This window comes from Macrobrachium nipponense, chromosome 6 (genome assembly GCF_015104395.2).
Source record: "Macrobrachium nipponense isolate FS-2020 chromosome 6, ASM1510439v2, whole genome shotgun sequence".
Lineage (NCBI taxonomy): Eukaryota > Metazoa > Arthropoda > Malacostraca > Decapoda > Palaemonidae > Macrobrachium > Macrobrachium nipponense.
The window spans coordinates 81,233,364-81,255,245 of NC_061108.1; the positions used below are offsets into that span (position 1 = coordinate 81,233,364).

The 21,882-nt window shown below is 40.0% G+C and overlaps 1 protein-coding gene across 4 annotated transcripts in view; it reads left to right on the forward strand.

Annotated features, from left to right (window-relative positions):
- Positions 1-21,882, forward strand: part of LOC135216276 (intermembrane lipid transfer protein VPS13D-like) — a 999,641-nt gene that overhangs the window by 445,861 nt on the left and 531,898 nt on the right. For all 4 annotated transcript variants that reach the window (XM_064251439.1, XM_064251442.1, XM_064251440.1 and 1 more), the window contains one exon: positions 5,042-5,147. In XM_064251439.1, the coding sequence (XP_064107509.1) occupies positions 5,042-5,147 (106 nt within the window). The remainder of the gene's footprint in view (positions 1-5,041; positions 5,148-21,882) is intronic.

Here is a 21,882-nt window from a genome sequence, read left to right on the forward strand (position 1 = left end):
ATCCGCTCGTGAAGCGAAGGAAAGTTTTATTTTTAAATTCACCATAAATCTAAATATTGTGCTAGAGACTTCGAATTTGTTTCAAAATGAAGATAAATGACTGAATATTACTAGACTGTAAGAGTTTTAGCTGACAATTGTGTTTTTTGACCATTTCGGTAGAGTCAAAGTTGACCGAACATGATTTTTTTTCTATTTATTGTGATTTATATGCAAATATTTCGAAAATGTGTAAAGCTACAACCTTCAATTACTTTTTGATGTATTCTACATGAAATTGCGGATTTTTTCGGAAGTTACCGCGTGGACGTAAGGAAAATTTTTTTTTTTTTTTTTTATAAATTCACCATAAATCAAAATATTGTGCTAGAGACTTCTAATTTGTTGCAAAATGAAGGTAAATGATTGAATATTACTAGAATGTATGAGTTATAGCTTACAATTGCATTTTTCGACCTTTTTGATAGAGTCAAATTTGACCGAAGGTTGAAATTTTGGCACTTATCGTTATTTATATAAAAATATTTCAAAACTGATAAAAGCTACAAGCATGGGTTGTTTTTAGATGTATTGTGCATGAAATTGCGCACACTTCCATATATAAAACTTTATGTAACGGCTAATTTAAAATGATGCAAACATTACGACAATCGCAGATATGATTTTTTCGGAAGAGTTACCACGAGGACATAAGGAAAAAGTTTTTTTTTCATAAATTCACCATAAATCGAATTATTGTGCTAGAAAGTTCCAATTTGTTGCAAAATGAAATTAAATGATTGAATATTACTAAAATATAAGAGTTTTAGCTTACAATTGCGTTTTTTTACCATTTCAGTAGAGTCAAAGTTGACCGATGGTTGAAATTTTTGGCACTTATCGTTATTTATATAAAAATATTTCAAAACTGATAAAAGACACAATCATGAGTATTTTTTGTTGTATTCTACATGAAAATGCGCACATTTTCATATATAATATTCCATGTAATGGCTAATTTAAAATGGTGCAAAAATTATGTCAAAGTGACGAAAGAATTTCTGAGATGTGTCACTGATACTTTTTAGTACGATAAGAAAGAAATTCGCGCTTGTGCGTATGTGTAACAATTGTAAACAAAACAACACCTTGATCCGTGAACTCCCAGCATACCCCAAGGCGCATGATTCAAAAGTTTTTGGCTGGTAGACCTATAAGTATTTTTACGCAAATTTTTTTTAAAAACTATTCTATGTCGATGTAAAATACTTCCAATCGGCACCCGACAGACAATTTATCTCGACGTAAAATATGTCCAATCGGTGTTAAAGGGTTAATATATAGTTCCACAGTATCACATTTTTAGTTATTGTATTTACCGATGCACATTTTACAAATGAGCTCCTCAGTGGTGTGATTGGTATGGTCTTGACCTGCCACCTCGGTGGCTGCCAGTTCGATTCTCGGGCATTCCATTAAGGTGTTAGAGATGTGTATTTCTGGTGATAAAAGTTCACTCGTGACGTGGTTTGGAAGTCACATAAAGTCGTTGGTCCCGTTGCTGAATAAGCACTGGTTCCATGCAACATAAAAAATCATACAAACCATACAAACAAGCACTTATTACAAAGCTTATCTTGGTTAACAGTTCATGGTTTAAGAGGTGAAAACCTTTCTTTATTGGGTTTGGCTCTAGTATTGGTATTAAAAATAATGGACATGGAATGCATGTATTTTATCCCAAGAAATGTACTTTAACTTTTTCTTTGTTCATATGCAAAACAAACCTTCAGTCTTAACAATAGGATATTTCCGAGCGCTAGCTGGTAACCAGTTAAAAACAATCAAAGATTGAAAGCAAGGAATCTGTGAAATCTGGTAACTCCAGTGCGTACGAGGTGATAGCTGGTCAGAGACCGTGTGCAGCCTTGTGATGTATTTAGTCTTTCCTTGACCGCTTTGGAGAATAAGACGATATCGCTTTGCTCTCTTAATGCCCTTTTTCAATAAAATAGTCAAACAAATTCCCTTTATATTTATTGCTCCACAATAATTGAATGAGGATAGCAGAAGCTCTCTTGCAATAACCTTGTATACTACTCATAAGGTAGAATCTTAACAAATATCATTGGTTTACAAAATAAGAAATTTAATGGATATCATTAGTATGCAAAATTAAAGACTAATTTTATATTTTACATTTTATCATCACCAAAAAAACATCACAAAATCAAAAAACATCTTTAGCTGTCAATTGGACAGGTTTAGGCGTATCATGTGTGAAATTTTCATGAAATTGGTTAAGAAATATTGGATGAATAACAGTTTAAATTATTTAAGTCATATTTTTAAATACAAGCTACTTATGATGAGTAACCAGACTTTGGGTGGGTGCGTCATAATGTTACTTGTGCTGAACTCCTTGAACCCCTCCTGGGTGATGTTATCTAGATTCATTGACAAAGAAATGTCATTAGTCAAATTTGGTGGTAATTTTTCAGTAAGATTTGTAGTAACAAAAATTTTATTATCCTAACAAACTACAAATCATAAGTTCCTGTGCATGGGGTTGGTTGTGGAAAATCTCCCATAAATAGGGAATAACAAGTGATATAACATTTCATGTTCAAGGTGCCAAGTGTTTTACCTAACTGTAAGAAATATTTTGCACATAGTTTATCCAGTTTTTACCTGTCATTTACTGGTCAAACCCTAAATTTTGTCATAAGGTTTTTTTTTTATCTTAACTCATCATGTTTTTTAAGGTTGCAAACTCCATTGTATATCACATACTTTTGAGTTGTTTATTTTTGTCTAGACATTTGTCACATAATATTCCTTAGCATATAAACCAAAATTTCACAAAGAGAACCCACCATATAACCTTATTGTTGATAGGTCTTCGTACGTAAGGGGGCCGGCCTGTACCCCTAAATACGGGGGTATAGGGCAAAAAACGCAAAGTCTTGATAAGATTCAAGGACCATCGAATGGCAATGGAAAATGCGTATACAAAATATTTTGTCAAAATTCCTCTAACTTTCGTAGTTACAGGGTAATTAGTAAACGTAACTCAGTATGCCAAAAACATTTGGTCAGTACAAGAAAGTGCAATATTTCTTCTTCTCTTATCATAAATTTTAATAATTATTGTCAAAGAAATTGTGAACAGTAGGATCTGTAGAGATTCCATGGGTAGCAGGAGGGAGAGTTCTCAGCTTACCACCCTTCACTGTGAGCAGAATCATGATAGAGGGTATATGTTCGAGTTTCACCTCTGATGTTCGTTTGCTTTTACTTCTATTTATATTTGTTTCGGCAAGAATTTCATCATGCCAAAGAGGAAAAGACAAGCAAAACATCTCGCTAACATACAGAAGAAGTAAATTTGCTCCAATAAGCTAAGTTAATGAAGGAGAGAGAGAGAATTGCATAGGAAGGAGTGCCCCCGTCTTGCGTGGGACAGTGCCCCAGGCTACAGTCTATGAGCAAAGGATCTTCATTTATTATTGAATTATGATAAATAATAGTTTTGGTTTATTAATACCCAAAAATAAATATAAAATTCATAATAATCATGATTTATTAACATTGTCCTTGTAAAAATACAAAGAAAACTTTGAATGCCCGTATCTCAAAACTATACTTATTGACCTTCAAATTCTATCTTCTCCCTTAGTTTTAAAGCTATAGCATCAAAATTTGGTATATAACTTAGAAAGACAGTATAGAACAATCAAATGAAGCCCTTTTTTCCAATTTTTTTTCTTAAAATTTTTTTCCTGATTTGTAGGGTTTATTTTATTACTATAATGAAAAATTCATATCTAGCAAAAAATTGACTTTTAGAAAAAAAAAAAACTTCATTTGATTGGAGGTCTTCATCAGATCTATATATGGTAGTAATCCCAGGTCTTAATATTAAGTATCAAAGGAGGAGATAGAATTTGAAAAATGTTTATTTTCGGGATAAATAACCATGGCGTCACAAAACCGAAGGTCAGAGGCAAAAATCACATGTGGTTTGGAGATGTCCCAAGTCACCTTATTAAGTGGTATGAATCTCAAAGTCCTGAACTTAAAAAATGGCATTATCTGTCCGACCCCCTTAAGCTTAAATTGGCCCATTCTCTTAGCACTGTGTTGTCAAGCATTTGTAAATTAATTGTTTTCAGGCTAGTAAAATTATGGGTTTTTTTAAGATTTTATATTTCATTTTGATATTCTGAATGTTTAACTGATTGTCCACTGGTTATCATGCTTGCAAAACTTGTCATATTGTCAGTAGAAATTTATTTATCATCATATTGTTGGTTAATCCTGTAGAGCAGTGGTTCTCAACCTCCTAGCAGGGCATCAGCAATTTCCAGGGGACGTGTGAGCTCTAGGGAGAAATTAAAAGTTCTCTATATTTATTATTCTCTTAACAAGAGTGAGGAACTAGTATTCAGAAGTTTATGAAAAAATGCAAAAGTATTGCCTTATAACGTTAGTTTCTTATAGGCTGCTACTATTGTTGGATTTGTTCGAATACTAAATGTGTTCAGATCCATGTATGTATATCATTTTGAAGCTGCATTTGCCATGTTCATTGCTCTCAAGTCCAAATACAGAAACAGGCTGAATGTTGAAGGGAACTAACTCTGCACTCTCCGGCATTCGACCATGCATTCAAGATCTAGTAGCTAAGAAACAGTGTCAAGTATCTCGCAAATTTATTCCCCAAAAAATACAAACAACCCATCTCTTTCTCTCTTTTTTTTTTTTTATCTTCCTTTCAATTGTTTTCCTTTCAATCTGGGAGGGAATTTTACATAAAGATGCAAGAGGGCCATGAAGGGAAGGGCAACTTATTAGAGGGGGCGTGATAATGAAAAGGTTGAGAACCACTGCTGTAGAGAGATATGTAAGCATCCTGATATAGAAATTGGAATATATCATATTTAATTATTGGTTTGGTTACTAGCAGTCACTTACACTGCTTATTGCAGACAGTAAAAAGGCAGCATAGTATATTTATTTAACTAAGATTTTTAAGCTAATTTAAACATTTTTTTTCCAGCCTTTCCAGTTAATAAGCGTTCCAATATTTTTACCAACATTCTGCAACCCACACCAAGTAAAAGTGCCAAAAATAACAGCCAACTACAGGCAGAAGTTCATTACAGGTAAAGTGTTAAAGTTTACTATACTGAGATTGAGGATACAGACACTTACCCTACTTACGAACATTCAGATATGAACAAACGTGATCATAAATGAACAAATGTGATCATAAATCAAAATTGTGTTCAGAGTGCTCCCTTTTAACACCTTTAATTTCAAAATTTTGTTCTGCTCACCTATTCTGCTCAGTTACAATTAATAAAGTACTTTATAAAATACAGTATGTACAGTGTACATTTGTGCTGAGTTTTAAAATGAAAAAACAGTACTGTATTAACTTTATATCATACTTTAAGGCTTGAAGACTAACTTAAGAACAATTCAAGATATGAATGGCTGTTGGGAATGTAACTCGTTCATATGAAGGGTAGTGTCTGTAATTTGATACATAAAGATGAAAGTGATGATAATTTTATATAGCGGTGAAATTAGATATAATTTAATCCTTGGTTTGTTTAAAACAAACATTACGTACTTATGGTATCCATTTTTTGTATCAAAGTGTTTCTAAATAAAGTGTCTGAAGGAAGAAGAAAACTGTGTCCAATACAATGGCACATCAACTTAATAGACCTCAGGTTATAGGATTTCACCACATACTGAATGTTGCTTACAGGATGTGTTGTTGGGGCTGGCAAAAAAGTTTATAGTTTTGTGTTTTTGGCTTTGCATATAATGTGTCGTTATTTGTTTTTCTTGTATGGGAAACGTTCTGACTACATAATGCAATGCACTTGGTGTGCATTGATAAATTTACACTCAAAAAGTAATTTCTTAAAAGTGGAAGTGTCATTTTTGATAATCTGCCAGCTTTTTATCCTCAAAACATGGCCCCCCCCTTGGCTCCATAAGACAGACCAACCAATTGCAAAGAATTCTCTTATACAGTAATGTGCCAAACTTACGTGAGATTAGGTTTCAGAACCCCTCGTGCAAGGGGAATTTTTGTGTAAGTTTGGCACGGTCTCTAAAATTGCTAATAAATGCGTACTTCTAGAGTTTGACCACTAATTATAACCCTAATCATGCTCTTTAAGTATTACACTAACTTTTACTGTAATTTCATTTAATAGTTAGCTTAATAAATTACTGTTGTATGAATAAGTAAATGGTTTGTAAAGATGTAGGCATACTATTTCTCTCTTCTTTCCCCCTTCCTGCCGATCTATTTTTAGAAGTCTTCTCAACCTTGTTTTTAAGAAACTCTATTTTTTCTCTCTCATTGTTCTGAAATTCATTTTCATGAACAAACAGTGCTTTTTATTTGGACTAATACAACTCTAAGGTATGTGTCTATGTTTTAGAACGGCACATTTACAGCTCTAGATGGTAAAGTTAAAATTAGATCAATTTAAAATGTTCTACAGCTAACTAAAATGAGAGAGAGAGAGAGAGAGAGAGAGAGAGAGAGAGAGAGAGAGAGAGAGAGAGAGAGAGAGAGAGAGAGAGAGAGAGAGAGAGAGAGAGAGAGAGAGAGAGAGAGAGAGAGAGATTTTCCTTACTTAAAGGAGTGAAATTATTTATGAATTATTACGGAGACAGAGAGAGAGAGAGAATTGTAAAAATCATTGACATGCTAATTGACATCACTCCCTCCAACTGTCAAATTAACTTGACATATTTGACAGCTCTGGCCTCGAGCTTCACTTTGAGTTAAAAACAAGAGATGAGTGGAAAGCATATTTTCATTCGCATTCTACAATTACAGTTATATTATTTTTTTTTTTTTTTCTTTCGTCTGTCACAGTCATCCTATTCAACTGGTGGTTTTTATAGTGTGGGGTTCTGGGTAGCTTCTTGCCTCCTTAGGAGTCCATCACTTTTCTCACTGTGCGTTGTTTCTTGGAGCGCACACTTTTGCATGAGTCCTGAATCTACTCGGCATGTAATTTTTCCAGGTTTCTTTTCAGGGATCTTGGGATCGTGCCTATTGTTCCTATGATTATGGGTACAATTTCCACTGGCATATACCATATCCTTCTTTTTTCTATTTTCAGGTCTCTTTCTTTCTCTTGTACTCTGGTGTTCCATGGTATTGTGACATCAGTGAATGATACTTTCTTCTTTATTTTGTCAATCAACATCACATCTGGTCTATTGGCAATCAGTGAATGATACTTTCTTCTTTATTTTGTCAATCAACATCACATCTGGTCTATTGGCATGTATCATTCCATCTGTTCTAATACCATAGTCCCAGAGGATCTTTGCTTTTCTCTCACTCACTCAGGTTGGTGTTCATACCACTTATAACTGCAAGGTAGCTGGTGTTTCTTGCGCAGGCTCCAGTGGAGGGCTTTTGCTACTGAATCATGCCTCTTTTTGTACTGGTTCTGTGCAAGTGCCGGACTTTCGCTTGGTATGGTTTATGATCATGTTTTTCATATTACACTTCCTACATCTGGGTGAGATGTTATTCCTATCTATTGTTCTTTGGACATATCTAGTTCTGAGGGTCTGGTCTTGTGCTACAGTTAACATTCCTTCTGTTTCCTTCTTGAGTTCTCCTCTCTGCACATTGTATTTTTAAGGAAGCTGATGGTGTTTTCCTCTGCCCCATATATTTTCAGGCATTCTATTAGCCATGTGTGTGGTACCTTGTCAAAGGCTTTCTTATTATCTATCCATGCCATGGTTAGGTTGGTTTTCCTTCTCTTACTATTCTTCATTACCATTTTGTCTATGAGAAGCTGGTCTTTTGTGCCCTACATTTCCTTCTGCAGCCTTTCTGTTGTTCGGAGATGGTGTTTGTATCCTCTAGGTCAGTGGTTCCCAACCTTTGTCACTTTGAGAAACCCCTGAGACAATTTTTCTCATCCCAAGGATATATATACATATATATACAGGCAGTCCCGGGGTTACGACGGGTGTTCCGTTCTTGAGACACGTCGTAAGCCGAAAATCGTCGTAAGCTGGAACATCGTAAAAAATCGTAAGAAGGCCTTACTTTTAATGCTTTGGGTGCATTCAAAACTATGTAAACTGCATTCTTATTGCATTTTTCATCAAAAAACCTTTAAATATTGATTATTTTGCATTTTTGGTGTCATATTTCATCTACCAGATCAGCGTTTGTAGGCGTCGTAACTCTGGAGCATGCGTCGTAACCCTGGAACATGCGTTGTAACCCTGGAAATAATTTCTGATGAATATAATTGAAAAGCGTCATAACCTCGGAACGTTGTGAGCCGAGACCATCATAACCCGGGAACTCTGCATGTATATATATATAATATATATATATATATATATATATATATATATATACACGTATATATATATATATATATTATATATATCTATATATATATATATATATATATTATATATATATGTATATATATATATATATATATATATAATATATATATATATATATATATATAATAATTTAGCCACAGATAATAGGAGCTTTTGAAGGGCTATACTATGTTGTCTGAAAACCCAGATACATAGTATCCCCCATATATACAGTGTTCCCCCCTTATTTGTGGGGGATGAGTACCAGACACCCCCGTAAATAGCTCGAACCCGTGAATAGTTAGAAATCCCCTCTAAAAGTGCTTATATCTGCCTAACTTGAAAGTTCAAATACCAAATGTATACTTAAAGTATCATCCTACATCAAATATACCATTGAATTGATGTTATTAATATCATTTCAAAGTCATCTGAAACATTTTACCATTAGAATTATATAAACAGTCAATAGAGAGAGAGAGAGAGAGAGAGAGAGAGAGAGAGAGAGAGAGAGAGAATAACTCCATATGCTATCAAAAGATTGGAATGAACTAATGTAGGCAACACTTCTTCCCCTCCCATAAAAGGGATTTTGACGTAAGGAAAAATCTATTTCTGGGCGATTGGTTCGTGTCGCCAGCGAAATCCCGCCCTGCCCATCCCATCGCTCAAGATTGTCTGCTAACTTCAGGATGGCCACCAGAGGCGCAGCAGTCGGCAGCATGGGATGGAGTAGTAGTAGTTGCTGCCCACTCTGTGGGTCGGCTCCCCTCTTGTGGGGATTTTGTAGTGGGAGATTTCTATTGGCAAGCGGTTCGTGGTAGTGGTCTCACTCGCCATAGTATTCATACCGACACCCTCTTGGAGGGTGAGCAAGTCAGTTGTACTGACCTTTTCTTTATTTTATTTATTCTCTGGTATGTGTTAGTACATTTACCTTAGAAATAATGGATTAAAGGATATTTCGCGCAGCGACACGAACCAATCGCCCAGAAATAGATTTTTCCTTACGTCAAAATCCCTTTTCTGGGCTCAGTTCGTGTCGCTGCGCGAAATCGTACCAGAGAAATAGCACAAGATTGTAAAGAATACAAACAAAAAGACAAAAAAGGGGTCTCAAATAAAAGATAACATAAAATAAAGAAATATAATTGCTAATAAATATACATATACACACTGATACAAAAATAGAAATATTACTTAAATTTAACTTAATGCTAATAATATTTCTTAAAATTAACTTAAATTTAACATATATACAGGGTTTACATGGAATATATGTTGAAATCAGTATCTGTGTATAGATATTATGTACAAAGAACTCAAAGCAATTATAACAATAATTTGAATAGAACAAACTTCAATAATAATATAAAAGGGAATGTATATGACTTAATATACAAAACCCATAACCATTGTAAATACTATGTGTCCCCTAGCATAAAAATAAGGGGATCACATCCAAGAGATCATTACATACAATCAATTGTGAGTGACCCTAGCAAAAAAATAAGGGGCACCCACTATACCATCATAAGAGCAGCTAAGACTCAAGGTAAACGTAGATGAACATGGCAGGTATAGACGAACTGTTGGGTGAGGCAGGTAGAAAGGAGGACTGGATCTTCTACTAAAGATTAAGCAGAGTCGGGGGAAACTATGTTACCCGCCGCAACTGCTGAAAATTTCAGAGCTTCCAAGGACTTTAAGTAATGACGTTTAAATACTGTCGGCGATTTCCATCCACTATATTTCTTCAAGTCATCGAAATTCATATGCTGAAAATAGTTAATTGAGGTGGCTACTGCCCTGACATCATGTGCTTTAGGGAAGGAGTCAGGATTGGCTTGCTTAATAAAGTACAGGATCTGCTGCCTGATGCCTTTAATAGATAAAGTACCACCTTTTTCTCTGTTAAAGAGAGGACCCGATGAGGATGAGGAGGTCCTGGACAGAAAGGCTCGTAAGGTCGATACTGGGCAAAGAGAAATATCTTGTGGAAGGGGTACAACCTTCCATGGTTCCCACCTCATCAAAGGATCTTCATTCTTTGCTATAAAACTACGTTCCGGAGAAAGTAGCACTTCCCCTGTGGGAAGAAATTCAACATGATCCGGATCTCTGGATAATGCCGACAGTTCTGAAATTCTAGCTCCTGAGGCCAAGCTTAATAAAAATAGAGTTTTTCTTAAGAGCATTATAAATGAACATGTGTCATTATCAGTTTCTAAAGCCAGCTTTAGAACATCATTTAAGAACCATGACACTGATGTAGGCCTAACAGAAGGTCTAAGTCTAGCACAAGCCTTGGGAATAGACGAGAAGTAGGAGTCTGTCAAGTCTATATTGAAACCAAATTGAAAAATCCTTTTCAAGGCTGACTTGTTTGTCGTAATAGTGCTAGCTGCTAAGCCTTTTTCAAATAAAGACCTGAAAAAGGATATAGCTGAATTGATTGTCATGATTCTAATATCTGATTCTCTCAGGAAGGTTGCTAACTTTTTGAGTGCAGCATCATACTGTCTCAAAGTTGATTCTCTTTTATCAGATTCCAAGAAGAGAATATTTTGAGGATCAATATTCGCATCTCTTTTAGCTGCAAACTTCATGAAATCCATAAAGTTAGGGTTTTGAGAATTCCTGAGGAAGCGAACACAGTCTTCGTTTGTACTGACTGGGAGAGCCTGGGATTGGGAATTCGAAGAGGACGAAGACCTAGTTCCAGAATTAGGGGGTACCAATTGCTCTTCGGCCAGTCTGGGGCTACTAGAGCCACTTGACCCTTGAATGTCCTGAGTTTGTTCAGTACCTTCAGGAGAAGATTCACTGGAGGGAAGACATAAATCTTCTCCCAGTTGTTCCAGTCTAGGGCCAGGGCGTCCGTGGCATAGGCCAGAGGGTCCAGGTTGGGGGCCACATAACATGGGAGTTTGTGGTTCGCTTGGGATGCGAAGAGATCCACTTGTAGACCTGGAACTCTCTGAAGAATCCATTGGAACGAACTGTTGTCCAGTGACCATTCCGACTCCAGAGGAACTGATCGGGATAGAGCATCTGCTATGACGTTTCTCACTCCAGCTATATGAGTGGAGGAGAGGTGCCAACTGAACTTGTCCGCCAGGGAGAAGATGGCTACCATGACATGATTTAGATGACGTGATTTGGAGCCTCCCCTGTTTGTACAATGGACTACCACTGCGCTGTCTAAGACTAGCTTTATGTGGGAGTTCTTTGGCGGACGTAACCTTTTTAGAGTCAAGAACACTGCCATTGCTTCCAGTACATTTATATGAAGCCGACGGAACTGGGGTGACCAGGTCCCTTGAACTTTCTTGAACTGAGAATATCCTCCCCAACCGCTTAACGAAGCGTCTGTGTGGATGGTAATCCCCGGAGGAGGAAACTGAAGGGGTACTGAAATTGACAAGTTCTTGACTTTGCCAAGGGCGTAGACGATTCCGTAGAATCTGAGGGACTGAGGATAATTTGTCCCTGGACCTGACATTTGCTCGTGAGCGCCAGATTCTGGTTAAGTCTTTCAGTTTGGCTTTCATCAAGATGTTTGTCATTGATGCAAACTGGAGTGAACCCAGAATTCTTTCCTGGGTTCTCCTTGACGCAAGTTTGTGTCCTAGAAATTGCTTTACTGACTTCGCTATTTCTTTCCTCTTGGCTGATGGAATCGACAGAGTATGGGAGGATAGATTCCACTGAATGCCCAGCCACTGGAAGTTCGACTCCAGAGTGAGTCTTGATTTGGTCCTGTTTATCTTGAAGCCTAGATATTCCAGGAACCGATTACTTCCAGTGTTGCTTTGTGGCATTCCTCGACTGTTGGAGCCCAAATTAGCCAATCGTCGAGATACGCTACTACCATAATCCCTTGCGATCTTAGTTGTTGGACGACCACTTCCGCCAACTTCGTGAACACCCTGGGTGCTACGTTGAGGCCGAAGGGAACTACCTTGAAGGAGAATGCCTGCTCTCCTATCTTGAAGCCCAGATACGGGCGAAAGTGTCTTGCAATAGGGATATGATAGTATGCGTCGTAAGATCGATAGATGCGGTGACGGCCCCACGAAGTAAGGTCCGCACCTGCGAGATGGTGAGCATCTTGAACTTGTCGCAGCGAATGCCAGTTTAAGGCGGGACAGTCTAAGATTACCCTTCTTTTTTGTGAGCCTTTCTTTGGAACGCTGAATAAGCGCCCTTGAAACTTTAATCTGTTGACTCTCGCTATTGCTCCTTTCTGAAGGAGGTCCTCCGCATACTCCGTCAATTCTTTGGATGGAAGTTGGCGGAAAGGTCTGGGTGGGGGCGGATTCGCCACCCAACTCCAACCCAGGCCTTTCGACACAATGCTTTGTGCCCATTTGCTGAATCCCCACCGGTGGCGGAAGAGAAACAGCCTCCTCCTACCTGGAAGTCCTCATTGGTGTTGGTAGCCTCCGCGGCCTCCCCTGAAGTGTTTTCCTCTATTAAGGGACCCTCCCGATCCTCTCTGACGAAAGGATCGCTTACCTCTGCCTCCCTTACTCGAGCGGTCATACTTCTGAAAGGCCTGGCCTTCGAACACTTGGTTGAAGGCTGGGGAGACAGCGTAAGAGGTGGAGGGTTGAGGCTGGGGGGAAATCACATAAATAGGCTGTGATTGAGCCTTGGAGGTAGAGGGTTGGGCTGCTTGCACCAACGGAACGGCCGAAACAGGCTGGGCAAACCGTTGCTGTTTCTTTTGGTAAGGCTGGAAACGTCTGGGTTTCTTCTGAGCCTTACCCCTGACAGCTTGATCTTGGCGTCTCTTTGCCGTGAGACCCCAACGATCCTTAAGGCTTTGGTTAAGCCTCGTAGCTTCTGCCTGGACCTCCTGCACCATCGCATCTGGGAAGAGGTCTGCTCCCCAGATGTTTGATGAAAGCAACTTATTCGGTTCATGCCGAATAGTTGCTTCTTGGAGGACATGTTTCCGACAGTTTGTTCTGGCTGTGGCGAACTCGAACAAGTCAGACTGCACCGTTTGAGTCAGTGACTTGGTGATTAGCTTGAACAGTGGCTCGGAACCATAAGAAATGGTAGCCACCTCCGTCATGGCCATGGTATTGAGAGACCTGGCCAGCCTAGACTTGGTATCAAACTCTGCCTGAATGAGGCTATCAGGAAGTCTAGGCAGCTTCTCACCAAACTGCTCCATAGCACAGTCCGGTTTGAGTTTGCCCGCAGAAAAAGTGTTGGGCAGGTCTTCCCACAGATCTCCGGTTGAGGGAAGTAAAGGAGATGTAGGGTCCGCTTCCTTTAGCTGCGGTAACGAATCCCCCTTCTGGGCCGCTGGGATAGTGACCGTAGCAATCTTCGTCAGGAAAGGAAGCGGAGTACCCTCTTCCATTGTGAAGATTGTAAATGGACTCTTAAACGGCTGTATCTTAGTGTTTGAACAGTCCATGTCCTCTAAGCACCTGAGCCATTCTCTTTGAGCCTGGTCTCGTGAATAGAGGACTGTCTCTTTAGGGACCTTATCATCTCGCGTCATGGCAGCGGCGGTGAGCCTGGCGTAGCCGATGAACGGCGGTTGGAGATCTTCCGGGTAGAACTCGAAGTCCTCAATCCTTCGAGTTCCACATTCCGGGATGGATGATAAGTTCGTCTTGGAAAGGGGGCATATGACGCCCAGCTATCCAGGGATTGTTCATGCTGAACGGAGGCAGAGAGTCATATGGTGGCAACTGAGGTACCCCTGTGCCGAAAGGTGGGGGAGTAGCTAGCGGAGCTTGGCTTAGTCCGGCGATAATGTTGTCCTGGGAGTTGATCCTATCAGACAACCGGGAGAACATCTGTTCCATACTGTCCTTGAGAGTCCCGACCAGATCCCCCATGTGTTGCAACAGGCCAGCATTGGGATCCAAAGCCGGAGCTGCTGCGGAGGTGGACGGGTAGCTCTGAACAGGGACCAAAGGAAGTGAAGGAACGGTTGACTCCGCTGGAGTGTGTGATCTCTCCTTGGAGGATCTACTCCTAGAGGATTTGGAGCCGGACCCAGAAGCTCTAGACCTCTCTGCTCCGGGGTTTGTAGCCGGAGACTTGCGAGATGTCGACGCCGACGAAGTCTTTTTAGACGACGACGACGTCTTAGTCAAGGTTTTTACCACCGCTTGTGTTTTGACCTTAGGTCTAACAGAAGCATCAGGAGAAGTATAAAGCTCGGCTCCTGTAAAGCCTTGGAAGGAAGCTGGAGATTGTGCAGGAGTAGAAGATCCAGTGGCGCCTAAGGGAAGCCCTTGGGCGTCCAACGTACTCACCTCGACCAACAGGTCGTCAACACCTACCATCGGCTCAATGTTTAGGTCCAACGTCGCGACTTCCGACGAGATGTCCTGGCCTGGATCAGTCAACGAAGCGGCGAGCTGCTGCTGAATCAGCGCAATAGTCGGGCCCGCCTCTGCTGGGTCGACGTAGCCCGTTGACTTGCCGCCGGGGAAGATCAGGACCGCCAACCTCTTCTCCAGTATGTAGGGCTGACCCTTGGCGGCGTTCTTCCCAAACCCGCCGACCCAGGCCCGCAGGGTTGCCAGTGCTGTGTCTCTAACAGCCGGAGCCTGGAAGAGAGGGTACTTGTTAGTTTTATAAGAATAAACTTAAAATTAAAACTTAAGTACAAGGTTAACTTAAAATTATATAGGATGCGATATCCCATATAAAATTCGTTTAAGTTTAAGATAAGATTAAAATTAAACTTAAGAACTATAATCTCGTAGGGATTGGCTAACGGAGTTGGAAATGCTTACCCCGTCTAAGAGCTGGCTCACCAGATCATAACAAATCGTGCAGGTCTCGTGATACCAGACCTGGAGGTTCCCGTGCGGAGTCGCGCATGGAGCATGGGACCGGCAGACTTCATGCCCACAGGGGTCCTGGAGCATGGCATTGCATCCCGGATGCTCACAGTTGGTGGTCTGTAAGTGAAAAGACACATGAGCATCCTAAAAGATATCACTTACAGGCTAAAGGTTAAAAGAACTCCGTTGCATGCCGGAGCGCGAAAAAATTTTGGGCATAACCCCTCCCTTACCGCCTGAATAGGCTATAACCCCGGAGAGATCCGGTGTGAGCATGCAATGGAGGGGAGGTTTAATGTAGCTTAAATTAAACTTAATATAGTTTAAATTAAAAACTAAACTTAAACCTAAAACATGGGACGTACCGGACTAAGTCCGGTGCGTGGCGGAGCGTGACGCGATAACAGCGCGACGGAGTGGTTAGTAGAGACCAACTGTATGCCGCAGTCCGCCCGTCAGGGTGAACTAGCACCTTTCCACGTGGATGCCGGAGCTCCGGTAGATAAAGAGCCCCAGTAAGGTGGGAAAGGGCGAGAGGGCAAACAGACTCGAGCTAGTAACGGAGCGACGGAGAGACGACGGAGGGGGGGGAAAGGCCAGTCCCCCCCCCCCCCCCCCCCCCACCCCTCCTAGCCATCCGAGCGTACCGAGAAGCTGGAGAGGTCGAGTCCAGACTGGGTCTGTACCGTCCCCCTACTCCCTCCGCCTAGGGGGAGAGGGAGGCAGGCCCGGGTATGTGAGCGAGCGTGGGCAGACCAACCCTCCCCCCGGCCCTATGGAAGAGCGGGAGGAGGGAAAGATGACTGGACAGGCGTCTGGCTGCTCCGTGATCACGTAGTGACCACGGAGCGATAACAAGAGATACAATGAAACAATAAAGCCTAGGATACACAACCGACTGATCAGAGAGATGCTATAGAGAAGCAACCGAACTGAAGCGGAAGCACATGTGACCAATAGGACATAACCTAGGCTAGGTGAAGCCAGACGCCGAACACTAACATAAACATAATATATAATAAACAAAATCACTAAATGTAAAGAAAGAAGATAAAATAGTAGGAGGAAAAATCCAGGAGTGTACGACTAACCCGAAAGAAAGTCTACCACTCAAAGCTAGCCGGGGCCGATACTAAGAGCTGTGGCTAGGGTCTGGATGGAAGGTGCCTACACAAGGTGAAAAGACATGCATGCATGACATAAACCACGTAGGCTGTACCCTTAAATTAAATAGGATAACTAATAACAGAGCGTAAAAGTAAGGGAAGGTTCTGGGTATGGAAGACCAAGAACGAACCCGCCACGAGGCAGAACCATGCTGCCATGCTTCCGACCTAGAGCTCGTATTTATACCTAAAAAAACGGCCAAATACTGACTCAAGGCCGGAAAAAACAAAAAAACCCAAATAGCAATAAACACTGATACAATTAACTTAGCTGCTGCAATGGCTGTACGCTCCATGATGAATAAAATCCAATAAAAGGGGGGGCACAAAAACACAGAGCAAAAAAGGGCACGTGTATACGCTGTGCGCTAACTGAAAAGGATGGCCACCAGAGGCGCAGCAGTCGGCAGCATGGGATGGAGTAGTAGTAGTTGCTGCCCACTCTGTGGGTCTGCTCCCCTCTTGTGGGGATTTTGTAGTGGGAGATTTCTATTGGCAAGCGGGTTTTTTTTTTTTTTCGTGGTAGTGGTCTCACTCGCCATAGTATTCATACCGACACCCTCTTGGAGGGTGAGCGAGTCAGTTGTACTGACCTTTTCTTTATTTTATTTATTCTCTGGTATGTGTTAGTACATTTACCTTAGAAATAATGGATTAAAGGATATTTCGCGCAGCGACACGAACTGAGCCCAGAAATACATACATATATCTTTTCCAGAGAAAAGAGAAAGAGAGGACTGAACAATCTGTTTGTCTGTTTATCAATTCTTTTTGCTGAGAGAGAGAGAGAGAGAGAGAGAGTTATCCTTACAGTATTTAAAAGAGTGAAATGGAAAGATTATTGTATTTGAAATAGTCACCTATGAATTTTGTAATTACAGTTATATAGTATTAATATTACATATATAGTATTATTATTGGATTGGAAAATTTTAATAATAGACTTATTACATACATGTACCATAAAAATGATCTCATCTCAGTAAGAGAGAGAGAGAGAGAGAGAGAGAGAGAGAGAGAGAGAGAGAGAGAGAGAGAGAAATTGCATAAAAACCATTAAAATCCTTGACCATTATATGGCACTATTCCCCTCCTGTCACATTACTTGACATATTTGACAGCTTCCCGAGCTCCAAGCGTTTCAGTTGAGAGAAGGTAGGGAAATTGATACATAGAAAGACGAAGGGAAGAGTAGTTTTCTTTCGAAATTACAGTTATTATTATTATTATTATTATTATTATTATTATTTTTTTTTTTTTTTTTTTTTTTTTTTTTTTTGCTCTATCACCGTCCTCCAATTCGACTGGGTGGTATTTATAGTGTGGGGTTCCGGGTTGCATCCTGCCTCCTTAGGAGTCCATCACTTTTCTTACTATGTGTGCCGTTTCTAGGATCACACTCTTCTGCATGAGACCTGGAGCTACTTCAGCCTCTAGTTTTTCTAGATTCCTTTTCAGGGATCTTGGGATCGTGCCTAGTGCTCCTATGATTATGGGTACGATTTCCACTGGCATATCCCATATCCTTCTTATTTCTATTTTCAGGTCTTGATACTTATCCATTTTTTCCCTCTCTTTCTCTTCAACTCTGGTGTCCCATGGTATTGCGACATCAATGAGTGATACTTTCTTCTTGACTTTGTCAATCAACGTCACGTCTGGTCTATTTGCACGTATCACCCTATCCGTTCTGATACCATAGTCCCAGAGGATCTTTGCCTGATCGTTTTCTATCACTCCCTCAGGTTGGTGCTCGTACCACTTATACTGCAAGGTAGCTGATGTTTCTTGCACAGGCTCCAATGGAGGGCTTTTGCCACTGAATCATGCCTCTTTTTGTACTGGTTCTGTGCAAGTGCCGGGCATTCACTTGCTATGTGGTTTATGGTTTCATTTTTCGTATTGCACTTCCTACATATGGGAGAGATGTTATTTCCGTCTATCGTACTTTGAACATATCTGGTTCTTAGGGCCTGATCTTGTACCGCTGTTATCATTCCTTCAGTTTCCTTCTTTAGCTCTCCCCTCTGTAGCCATTGCCAATTGTCATCGCTGGCTAGTTCTTTAGTCTGTCTCATGTATTGTCCGTGCATTGGTTTGTTGTGCCCAGTCTCTGTTCTGTCTGTCTTTCTCCTGTCTCTGTATATTTCTGGGTCTTCGTCTACTTTTATTAGTCCTTCTTCCCATGCACTCTTTAGCCACTCGTCTTCACTGGTTTTCAGATATTGCCCCAGTGCTCTGTTTTCAATGTTGACGCAGTCCTCTATACTTAGTAGTCCTCTCCCTCCTTCCTTTCGTGTTATGTATAGTCTGTCCGTATTTGCTCTTGGGTGTAGTGCTTTGTGTATTGTCATTTGTTTCCTGGTTTTCTGATCTATGCTGCGGAGTTCTGCCTTCGTCCATTCCACTATTCCTGCGCTGTATCTGATTACTGGCACTGCCCATGTGTTTATGGCTTTTATCATATTTCCGGCGTTGAGTTTTGACTTGCGTATCGCCTTGAGTCTCTGCATATATTCTTTCCTGATCGTGTCCTTCATCTCTTGGTGTTTTATATCTCCTCCTTCCATTATTCCCAGGTATTTGTATCCCGTCTCATCTATGTGTTTGATGTTGCTCCCCATTCTTGGGTAGCTTTTATCCCTTCAGTTCTCGTTACTTTGCCTTTTTGTATGTTGACTAAGGCGCATTTTTCTATTCCAAACTCCATCCTGATGTCCCCAGATACAATCCTTACAGTCTGGATTAAGGTATCTATTTCCTTGATGCTCTTACCATACAGCTTGATGTCGTCCATGAACATCAGATGGTTGATTTTGTTGCCTCTTTTCTTGAGTTATTATTATTATTATTATTATTATTATTATTATTATTATTATTGAAAAGGATTGCTGCATCAGCTCCATTAATTTTGTATAGAGTCCTCTCTATTTTCCTTATTAAGGATTTCTCAATGTTGCTGAAACTGGCAAGCAATGTGCCAAAGGGGATTGTTAAATCTGGTGTAGTCAGATTGCATTTTCTTTATTAATGCTATTACTACTACAAGTTTCTCTCTCTCTCTCTCTCTCTCTCTCTCTCTCTCTCTCTCTCTGATGTTTCGCCCAGATCGCCAGGGCATGATCACAGCAATGGTTGCTGAAGGATTGAATCTTAGTGGTGAGTACTTCTCTTTATATCATGGTTGTGCGGGCACCCACGGATAACCCTGCAGGACCCAGGGGATGCTCAACTTTTCATTGGCTGGCGGCCAGGTGTCGGAAACGCTCGAGGCGCGTTGACCATCTCGGGTGTGTTGCGTCACCTGGAGCCAGGTTTTTATTGGCTGCGACCCTGGTGACGTCACTCCTGGTATTTCTTCCAACTTCTTCAATATTGGTCCCGTCCTGGGCGCTGGTGTTATTGTCTGGAGGGGGACTGGGCTTTCCTTACACAGGTGGGCAGCAGGAAGGGTTCCTGTGTCGTATTTAGGAAGGGTTTTTGTTCGAGAATGAATAACGCCTCAAGGAGGCGTAGGCAACGCTGATCAGGGGCTCTTCCGATTATCTCTGTATTTTTCACGATGTCCTCTCGCATGATGTGCTGTTGGTGGGCGGTGAGGGCGTCGTGTTTGATGGCACCATTCTGGGCATGACAGGAGATCCTCTTAGACAGTCGTAACGTTGTCATTCCGATATAAACTCCAGGACATCCTTGGATAGGGCGTGTGTACCGGTAGATGATGATATTCTGCTTCAGGGGGTCTCTTGCAGGCGGGGTGGGGTTATTCCTCATAACCAGGTCTCTTGTTCTTTGGTTCTTATAATAGATTATAAAAGAGAGCCTCTTCCCTTCCTCCACGGAGGTGATGTTCTTTTTCACAATCTTCATGATGTATATCTCCTCCTCTTTGTATCCGTGGTGCATGAAGGACTTGTAGAACACACCTGAGAAGGTCAACGCCTCCAGGTCCTGCAGGAGCATCTATGAGCACCCACACGACCATGATATAAAGAGAAGGACTCACCACCAAGATTCAGTCCTCCAGCAACCATTGCTGTGATCATGCCCTGGCAGATCTGGGCAAAACATGAGAGAGAGAGAGAGAGGAGAGAGAGAGAGAGAGAGACGAGAGAGAGGAGAGAGAGACGAGATGAGAGAGAGAGAGAGAGAGAGAGTAATAAAGATAATTCAATATGACTATACGGGATTTGACGATCCCCTTTGGCACGTTGCTTGCCAGTTTCAGCAACATTGAGAAATCCTTAATAAGGAAAATAGAGAAGTCTCTATACTAAATTAATGGAGCTGATGCAGCAATCCTTTTCAACAAGACTTGTTTAAAAGAGGGTTATTATTATTATTATTATTATTATTATTATTATTATTATTATTATTATTATTATTATTATTATTATTATTATTATTATTTGAAAATATTAATAAACATACATCTACCAAAAAAATTCTCTCATCTCATTATGAGAGAGAAGTTATCCTTACGTAAGTGAAATGGAAAGGTTATTTTTATCTTTTTAAAATACTACCACATACAAATTTTGTAACTAAAGTTTTATTATTATTATTAGTATTATTATTATTAACAACTGAAAATATCAATAAACATATTATATACTAGTGCCATAAAAATTCTTTCATCTCAGAGAGGGAGAGAGAGAGAGAGTTATCCTTATTTAAAAGAGTGAAATGGATAGAGTATTGTATTTCTTTAAAATACTATCACATGATGTGAATTTTGTAATTACAGTTATATCAATATTATTATCATATTTGAAAGTATTAATAAACATGTAGTACATGTACTACATATACAAATTCTTGTCTCTCAGTAGAGAGAGAGAGAGAGAGAGAGAGAGAGAGAGACGAGATTGAGAGAGGAGAGAGAGAGAAATTACAGGAACACATAGTGGCAACAGCTCCTCCCCCTCTGGTTACGTATATATTTGACAATTTTAGCACCTGGAATTAGAGAGAAGACTGGGATTTCCTTCATTCTTACATAAGTTTTTTTAAATTAAAAAACTAAAATCTTACTAATTCACTATAGTATTTTCTTTAATGAATTGCTACTACTGCTATTTACATTAATATTATTATTTGAAAAGAGTGAATCCTTTATCTATCATACAAAAAAACATACATCTCTGTAAGAGAGAGAGAGAGAAAGAATTATTTTTATGTGATATCAGTCAATCTTATTAAACTTACTAATATAGTATTAATCAATATTAATATCGGAAAATTAGTAAATCATTTTTGTATCATAAAAATGTATTTATTGATTAAAATAGCATTTAAATACACTAATTAGTGATTATTTTTGTTGGAAAACCCCATGAATAGGCGAATTTCCCACAATTAATGGGTAGATATGGTCCAGAGAGTAATCCGTGAATCAATGAGTCCGCGAATCCAGAGAATGCGAATACGGGGGCCCCACTGAACACCTAAATCTGTCTATACAAAGGTATGGGCATTGAATACCCAATTGCATCCAACTATGG